This window comes from Oncorhynchus masou, unplaced genomic scaffold, assembly GCF_036934945.1.
Source record: "Oncorhynchus masou masou isolate Uvic2021 unplaced genomic scaffold, UVic_Omas_1.1 unplaced_scaffold_2209, whole genome shotgun sequence".
NCBI classification, from domain to species: domain Eukaryota; kingdom Metazoa; phylum Chordata; class Actinopteri; order Salmoniformes; family Salmonidae; genus Oncorhynchus; species Oncorhynchus masou.
The window spans coordinates 55001-64721 of record NW_027008684.1 but is presented as its reverse complement, the minus strand read 5'-3'; the positions used below and the strand labels follow the sequence as shown (position 1 = coordinate 64721).

The 9721-nt window shown below is 42.1% G+C and overlaps 1 protein-coding gene across 1 annotated transcript in view; it reads right to left on the bottom strand.

The window, feature by feature from the left end:
• Positions 1 to 785: 785 nt before the first annotated feature.
• Positions 786 to 9721, bottom strand: part of LOC135533090 (replication factor C subunit 1-like) — a gene marked incomplete at its 5' end in the record, with an annotated part of 33855 nt that continues 24919 nt past the window's right edge. The window contains 3 exons of the mRNA XM_064960484.1: positions 786 to 1324; positions 4695 to 4877; positions 8784 to 8997. Coding sequence (XP_064816556.1) covers positions 1223 to 1324; positions 4695 to 4877; positions 8784 to 8997 — 499 coding nt within the window. The remainder of the gene's footprint in view (positions 1325 to 4694; positions 4878 to 8783; positions 8998 to 9721) is intronic.

The window sequence follows — 9721 nt, the reverse complement described above, 5'->3', positions numbered from 1 at the left end:
CCAGGCCCTATGGGACTCTGGTCTAAAGTAGTGCACTACTTTATACCCAGGGCCCTATGGGACTCTGGTCTAAAGTAGTGCACTATATAGGGAATAGGGTTTTCCCTTCATAGTGCACTACTTTATACCCAGGGCCCTATGGGACTCTGGACTAAAGTAGTGCACTACTTTATACCCAGGGCCCTATGGGACTCTGGTCTAAAGTAGTGCACTATATAGGGAATAGGGTTTTCCCTTCATAGTGCACTACTTTATACCCAGGGCCCTATGGGACTCTGGTCTAAAGTAGTGCATTATATAGGGAATAGGGTTTTCCCTTCATAGTGCACTACTTTATACCCAGGGCCCTATGGGACTCTGGTCTAAAGTAGTGCACTATATAGGGAATAGGGTTTTCCCTTCATAGTGCACTACTTTATACCCAGGGCCCTATGGGACTCTGGTCTAAAGTAGTGCACTATATAGGGAATAGGGTTTTCCCTTCATAGTGCACTACTTTATACCCAGGGCCCTATGGGACTCTGGACTAAAAAGTAGTGCACTACTTTATACCCAGGGCCCTATGGGACTCTGGTCTAAAGTAGTGCACTATATAGGGAATAGGGTTTTCCCTTCATAGTGCACTACTTTATACCCAGGGCCCTATGGGACTCTGGTCTAAAGTAGTGCATTATATAGGGAATAGGGTTTTCCCTTCATAGTGCACTACTTTATACCCAGGGCCCTATGGGACTCTGGTCTAAAGTAGTGCACTATATAGGGAATAGGGTTTTCCTTCATAGTGCACTACTTTATACCCAGGGCCCTATGGGACTCTGGTCTAAAGTAGTGCACTATATAGGGAATAGGGTTTTCCCTTCATAGTGCACTACTTTATACCCAGGGCCCTATGGGACTCTGGTCTAAAGTAGTGCACTACTTTATACCCAGGGCCCTATGGGACTCTGGTCTAAAGTAGTGCACTACTTTATACCCAGGGCCCTATGGGACTCTGGTCTAAAGTAGTGCACTATATAGGGAATAGGGTCCCCTTTGGGATGCACATCCTAAGTTTAAAGGGGTCCTAGAAGCGGGTTCTGTCTCCGGTCGCCACGGTGATAAGACCAGGTAGGTGGGTGGTCAAACCGTTGAGGGGTTTGTTCTTCAGAACGTCCGAGAAGAGGTGTTGTACAGTTCGCTTTTTTTGGGGGGGTGGGGGGGGAGTTGTCTGAGAGGTTAGGGGTCACTTCCTGGCTTTGCCCTTGCCTTTGCCCTTTCCCTTCCCAGAATCCCCAGCTGTTGTCTTTTCTTTCTTGGGCTCCTTGGAGGGTCTGGCCTTCTTCAACTGTGAAGAGGAGAGTGGAGGGAGAAACAGGGGGAAGGGAGGGGGGGACAGGGGAGAGAGGGAGAAACAGGGAGGAGAGGGGGGGAGAAACAGAGAGCAGAGGGAAGGGAGGGAGAAACAGGGAGGGGAGGAGAAACGGGGAGGAGAGAGAGAGAGAAACAGGGAGGAGGGGGGGGGAGAGGGAAGGGAGGGAGAAACAGGGAGGAGAGGGGGGAGGAGAAACGGGGAGGAGAGAGAGAGAAACAGGGAGGAGAGGGGGGGAGAGGGAAGGGAGGGAGAAACAGGGGAGAAACAGGGAGGGGAGGAGAAACGGGGAGGAGAGAGAGAGAGAAACATGGAGGAGGGGGGGGGAGAGGGAAGGGAGGGAGAAACAGGGGAGAAGCAGGGAGGAGAGGGGAGGGGAGGGGGGAGGAGAAGGGAGGGAGGGAGAAACGGGGGAGATAGGACGGAGGGAGAGGAAGAGAAAAGTAAAGTTATTATCTGAATCAAAAATCCCCAGCGCTATATTCAGGCCAAGGAACGGATTGTCCATCTTCCTGGATGACAATGTGTGTGTGTGTGTGTGTGTGTGTGTGTGTGTGTGTGTGTGTGTGTGTGTGTGTGTGTGTGTGTGTGTGTGTGTGTGGGTTTGTGTGGGTTTGTGTGTGTGTGTGGGTTTGTGTGTGTGTGTGTGTGTGTGGGTTTGTGTGTGTGTGTGTGTGTGTGGGTTTGTGTGTGTGTGTGTGTGTGTGTGTGTGTGTGTGTGTGTGTGTGTGTGTGTGTGTGTGTGTGTGTGTGTGTGTGTGTGTGTGTGTGTGTGTGTGTGTGTGTCTTTGTTCGTCCAATCACAACAAACAAGGGGTAACATGAAGTAGAGAGGAAGGGGTGAATAGAAAGTCAAGCCAGCCTTGACCTTGTGTTTAGCCAAGCTGACAGCAGCTAGCTAGCATAGCTTGTCCCTGACCTTGTGTTTAGCCAAGCTGACAGCAGCTAGCTAGCATAGCTTGTCCCTGACCTTGTGTTTAGCCAAGCTGACAGCAGCTAGCTAGCATAGCTTGTCCCTGACCTTGTGTTTAGCCAAGCTGACAGCAGCTAGCTAGCATAGCTTGTCCCTGACATGGTGTTTAGCCAAGCTGACAGCAGCTAGCTAGCATAGCTTGACCCTGACCTTGTGTTTAGCCAAGCTGACAGCAGCTAGCTAGCATAGCTTGTCCCTGACCTTGTGTTTAGCCAAGCTGACAGCAGCTAGCTAGCATAGCTTGACCCTGACCTTGTGTTTAGCCAAGCTGACAGCAGCTAGCTAGCATAGTTTGTCCCTGACCTTGTGTTTTGCCAAGCTGACAGCAGCTAGCTAGCATAGCTTGTCCCTGACCTTGTGTTTAGCCAAGCTGACAGCAGCTAGCTAGCATAGTTTGTCCCTGACCTTGTGTTTTGCCAAGCTGACAGCAGCTAGCTAGCATAGCTTGTCCCTGACCTTGTGTTTAGCCAAGCTGACAGCAGCTAGCTAGCATAGCTTGTCCCTGACCTTGTGTTTAGCCAAGCTGACAGCAGCTAGCTAGCATAGTTTGTCCCTGACCTTGTGTTTAGCCAAGCTGACAGCAGCTAGCTAGCATAGCTTGTCCCTGACCTTGTGTTTAGCCAAGCTGACAGCAGCTAGCTAGCATAGCTTGTCCCTGACCTTGTGTTTAGCCAAGCTGACAGCAGCTAGCTAGCATAGCTTGTCCCTGACCTTGTGTTTAGCCAAGCTGACAGCAGCTAGCTAGCATAGCTTGTCCCTGACCTTGTGTTTAGCCAAGCTGACAGCAGCTAGCTAGCATAGCTTGGCCCTGACCTTGTGTTTAGCCAAGCTGACAGCAGCTAGCTAGCATAGCTTGGCCCTGACCTTGTGTTTAGCCAAGCTGACAGCAGCTAGCTAGCATAGCTTGGCCCTGACCTTTTGTTAAACTATGCTAGCATAGCATGCAAAGCAAACCCGCCCAGTCTTTTCCCAGACAACACAGTGCTACCACATGTTAACAGGTAAAACGTGATTGTAATCAAAACAAGTCAAGTCACTAATCAAGTCTCTGCTAGGTAAAGCCCCGCCCTATCCCAGCTCGCTGGTCACCATAGCAGCACGCACCCGTAGCACGCGCTCAAACAGGTATATCTCACTGGTCACTCCCCAAAGTCAATTCCTCCTTTGGCCGCCTTTCCTTCCAGTTCTCTGCTGCCGCTGACTGGAACAAAACTGCAAAAATCACTGAAGTTGGAGACTCACATCTCTCTCACTAACTTTAAGCACCAGCTGTCAGAGCAGCTCACAGATCACTGCATAGCTTGGCCCTGACCTTGTCATAGCCCATCTGTATACAGCCCATCTAACTATCTCTCATCCCCATACTGGTATTTATTTATATTGCTCCTCAGTATCTCTACCTGCACATTCATCTTCTGCACAGCTACCATTCCAGTGTTTAATTGTAATGTAATATATATATATATATATATATATATATATATATATATATATATATATATATATATATATATATATATAGTAATTATTTCACCACCATGGCCTATTTATTGCCTTACCTCCCTTATTTGACCTAATTTGCACTCACTGTATATAGACTTTGCTTTCTTTTGTTCTACTGTATTATTGACTCTGTGTTGTTGTTGTTTACTCCATGTGTAACTCTGTGTTGTCGTTTACTCCATGTGTAACTCTGTGTTGTTGTTTACTCCATGTGTAACTCTGTTGTTGTTGTTTACTCCATGTGTAACTGTTGTTGTTTACTCCATGTGTAACTCTGTTGTTGTTGTTTACTCCATGTGTAACTCTGTGTTGTTGTTTACTCCATGTGTAACTCTGTGTTGTCGTTTACTCCACGTGTAACTCTGTTGTTGTTGTTTACTCCATGTGGAACTCTGTGTTGTTGTTTACTCCATGTGTAACTCTGTGTTGTTGTTTATTCCATGTGTAACTCTGTGTTGTTGTTTGTGTCACACTGCTTTATCTTGGTCTTGGTCGCAGTTGTAAATGAGAACTTGTTCTCAACTGGCCGACATGGTTAAATAAAGTTGAAATAAAAAATTTAAAAACTCAAGTCACGACAGCCACTTACCAAACTCGGGTTTTGGACGAGACCGACTTTATAACCAAAATGATCCTATTTACACGTTGTAGTAAGTTTTGACGCCTAAAAACAAATGTTTCTGGCTCATATCGATGCCACAATAGGCTGTCTATAACCACCAGAGAAGATGGCACCCGACCGATCAATAATTCATCGTTTCTTCTCCAGTAAATTGAAACAAATAAAAATTGTAAATTATTTCAGATAAGTGTGGGGAGGGGATGGGGGGGTTATAATTGGGACCGTCGAGAAGTGTGTTCCCTCCTTACTTTGATCATGGCGTCAGCTGCAACACCTTCCTCCTCCTCCTCTTCCTCAGGCTGTTCCTCTTGCCCCTCTCCTCCCGGTTCCGCCTCCACTCCCCCGCCACGACGGCCCTTCTTGATTGGTTGGAGGGAGTAAGGTGTCAGGTGGGTCTCCCGGTTATAGGCCCTCGTGAACGCTGATTTCACCTGGGCACAGATCAACACCATGGTTAACATGGTTAGATTAACAATAACACCATTATTACAATCACAGATTAGAGTAACACCATCATTACAATCACAGATTAGAGTAACACCATCATTACAATCACAGATTAGAGTAACAATAACACCATTATTACAATCACAGATTAGATTAACACCATTATTACAATCACAGATTAGATTTACACCATTATTACAATCACAGATTAGAGTAACACCATTATTACAATTAAAGATTAGATTAACACCATCATTACAATCACAGATTAGATGAACAATAACACCATTATTACAATCACAGATTAGAGTAACACCATCATTACAATCACAGATCAGATTAACACCATCATTACAATCAGATTAACACCATTATTACAATCACAGATTAGAGTAACACCATCATTACAATCACAGATCAGATTAACACCATCATTACAATCAGATTAACACCATTATTACAATCACAGATTAGAGTAACACCATCATTACAATCACAGATTAGATTAACACCATTATTACAATCACAGATTAGATTAACACCATTATTACAATCACAGATTAGATTAACACCATTATTACAATCACAGATTAGAGTAACACCATTATTACAATCACAGATTAGAGTAACACCATTATTACAATCACAGATTAGAGTAACACCATCATTACAATCACAGATTAGAGTAACACCATTATTACAATCAGATTAACACCATCATTACAATCACAGATTAGAGTAACACCATCATTACAATCAGATTAGAGTAACACCATTATTACAATCAGAGTAACACCATCATTACAATCACAGATTAGAGTAACACCATTATTACAATCAGATTAACACCATCATTACAATCACAGATTAGAGTAACACCATCATTACAATCACAGATTAGAGTAACACCATTATTACAATCAGAGTAACACCATCATTACAATCACAGATTAGAGTAACACCATCATTACAATCACAGATTAGAGTAACACCATCATTACAATCACAGATTAGAGTAACACCATTATTACAATCAGAGTAACACCATCATTACAATCACAGATTAGAGTAACACCATCATTACAATCACAGATTAGAGTAACACCATTATTACAATCAGATTAACACCATCATTACAATCGCAGATTAGATTAACAATAACACCAGTATTACAATCACAGATTAGATTAACACCATTATTACAATCACAGATTAGAGTAACACCATGGTTACAATCACAGATTAGATTAACAATAACACCATGGTTACAATCACAGATTAGATTAACAATAACACCATCATTACATTTACATTTAAGTCATTTAGCAGACGCTCTTATCCAGAGCAATTTACAACAATCACAGATTAAACACCATTATTACAATCACAGATTAGATTAGATGAACAATAACACCATTATTACAATCAGTTTGACACCATTATTACAATCGCAGATTAGATTAACAATAACACCATCATTAAAATCGCAGATTAGATTAACAATAACACCATTATTACAATCACAGATTAGATTAACACCATCATTACAATCGCAGATTAGATTAACACCATTATTACAATCGCAGATTAGAATAACAATAACACCATCATTACAATCGCAGATTAGATTAACAATAACACCAGTATTACAATCACAGATTAGATTAACACCATTATTACAATCACAGATTAGAGTAACACCATGGTTACAATCACAGATTAGATTAACAATAACACCATGGTTACAATCACAGATTAGATTAACAATAACACCATCATTACATTTACATTTAAGTCATTTAGCAGACGCTCTTATCCAGAGCAATTTACAACAATCACAGATTAAACATCATTATTACAATCACAGATTAGATTAACAATAACACCATTATTACAATCAGTTTGACACCATTATTACAATCACAAATTAGATTAACAATAACACCATTATTACAATCAGATTAATACCATTATTACAATCACAGATTAGATTAACACCATTATTACAATCACAGATTAGAGTAACACCATGGTTACAATCACAGATTAGAGTAACACCATCATTACAATCACAGATTAGAGTAACACCATTATTACAATCACAGATTAGAGTAACACCATTATTACAATCGCAGATTAGATTAACACCATTATTACAATCACAGATTAGAGTAACACCATGGTTACAATCGCAGATTAGAGTAACACCATTATTACAATCACAGATTAGATTAACACCATTATTACAATCGCAGATTAGATTAACAATAACACCATTATTACAATCGCAGATTAGATTAACAATAACACCATTATTACAATCGCAGATTAGATTAACAATAACACCATCATTACAATCACAGATTAGAGTAACACCATGGTTACAATCACAGATTAGATTAACACCATCATTACAATCACAGATTAGAGTAACACCATGGTTACAATCACAGATTAGATTAGATGAACAATAACACCATTATTACAATCAGTTTGACACCATTATTACAATCACAGATTAGATGAACAATAACTCCATTATTACAATCAGATTAATACCATTATTACAATCACAGATTAGATTAACACCATTATTACAATCACAGATTAGAGTAACACCATGGTTACAATCACAGATTAGAGTAACACCATGGTTACAATCACAGATTAGAGTAACACCATCATTACAATCACAGATTAGAGTAACACCATTATTACAATCACAGATTAGAGTAACACCATTATTACAATCGCAGATTAGATTAACACCATTATTACAATCACAGATTAGAGTAACACCATGGTTACAATCGCAGATTAGAGTAACACCATTATTACAATCACAGATTAGATTAACACCATTATTACAATCGCAGATTAGATTAACAATAACACCATTATTACAATCGCAGATTAGATTAACAATAACACCATCATTACAATGGTTACAATCACAGATTAGAGTAACACTATCATTACAATCACAGATTAGAGTAACACCATTATTACAATCACAGATTAGAGTAACACCATTATTACAATCACAGATTAGATTAACACCATTATTACAATCACAGATTAGAGTGACACCATGGTTACAATCACAGATTAGATTAACAATAACACCATGGTTACAATCACAGATTAGATTAACACCATTATTACAATCACAGATTAGATTAGATGAACAATACCACCATTATTACAATCAGTTTGACACCATTATTACAATCGCAGATTAGATGAACAATAACACCATTATTACAATCAGTTTGACACCATTATTACAATCACAGATTAGATGAACAATAACACCATTATTACAATCAGATTAACACCATTATTACAATCACAGATTAGATTAACACCTTTATTACAATCACAGATTAGAGTAACACCATGGTTACAATCACAGATTAGATTAACACCATCATTACAATCACAGATTAGAGTAACACCATGGTTACAATCACAGATTAGATTAGATGAACAATAACACCATTATTACAATCAGTTTGACACCATTATTACAATCACAGATTAGATGAACAATAACACCATTATTACAATCAGATTAACACCATTATTACAATCACAGATTAGATTAACACCATTATTACAAACACAGATTAGAGTAACACCATGGTTACAATCACAGATTAGATGAACAATAACACCATTATTACAATCACAGATTAGATTAACACCATCATTACAATCACAGATTAGATTAACACCATCATTACAATCGCAGATTAGATTAACAATAACACCATCATTACAATCACAGATTAAATTAACACCATTATTACAATCACAGATTAGAGTAACACCATTATTACAATCAGATTAACACCATTATTACACCCCCTCCCCCCGTCCTCTCTGACCTTGGGGTCCAGTTTAGCGTAGGGGTCAGGCTGCCCCCCCCAGATGCTGATCTCCATAAGGCTGTCCACATCCTCTCTGACCAGGTGGTAGTCATCTAACAGCTGGACGGCCTGACCGGCCCCCTCCGCCCCCTGCCTCTGAAGAGGACACAACAGGGCCATGCGGAGGTACGGGAGGTAGTCCAGGCTCACTGCCTGTCTGCTACTTAATGTCCTGGAGGAGAGAGGAGGAGGGGAGGGAGGGGGAGGAGGGGAGAGAGAGGAGAGGGAGGAGGGGAGAGAGAGGGAGGAGGAGGGGGGGGAGAGAGGGAGGAAGGAGGGGAGAGAGAGGAGAGAGGGAGGGGAGAGAGAGGGAGGGGAGAGAGAGGAGAGAGGGGAGAGAGAGGAGAGAGGGGAGAGAGAGGAGAGAGGGAGGGGAGAGAGAGGAGAGAGGGAGGGAGGGGGAGGAGGGGGAGAGAGAGGAGAGAGGGAGGGAGGAGGGAGGGGGAGGAGGGGAGAGAGAGGAGGAGGGGGGAGAGGGGAGAGAGAGAGAGAGAGAGAGGGGAGAGAGAGAGGGAGGAGGGGAGAGAGAGAGGAGAGAGGGAGGAGGGAGAGAGAGAGGAGGAGGGGAGGGAGGGGGAGGAGAGAGAGAGAGAGAGGGAGGAGGGGAGAGAGAGGAGAGAGGGAGGAGGGGAGAGAGAGGAGAGAGGGAGGAGGGGGAGAGAGAGGGGAGAGGGAGGAGGGGGAGAGAGAGGAGAGAGGGAGGAGTGGAGAGAGGAGGGGAGAGAGAGGGAGAGAGGATGAAGGGGAGAGAGGGATGTTCAATAGAAAACTTGTTGCAAAACATTAAGTAACTAATGAATACACCCCAGATCAGAGTGTCGGTGTGTGTGTGTTACCGGTGTGTGTGTGTGTGTGATGTGTGTGTGTGTCCTTACTTGAGGCTCATGTGAGAGGCC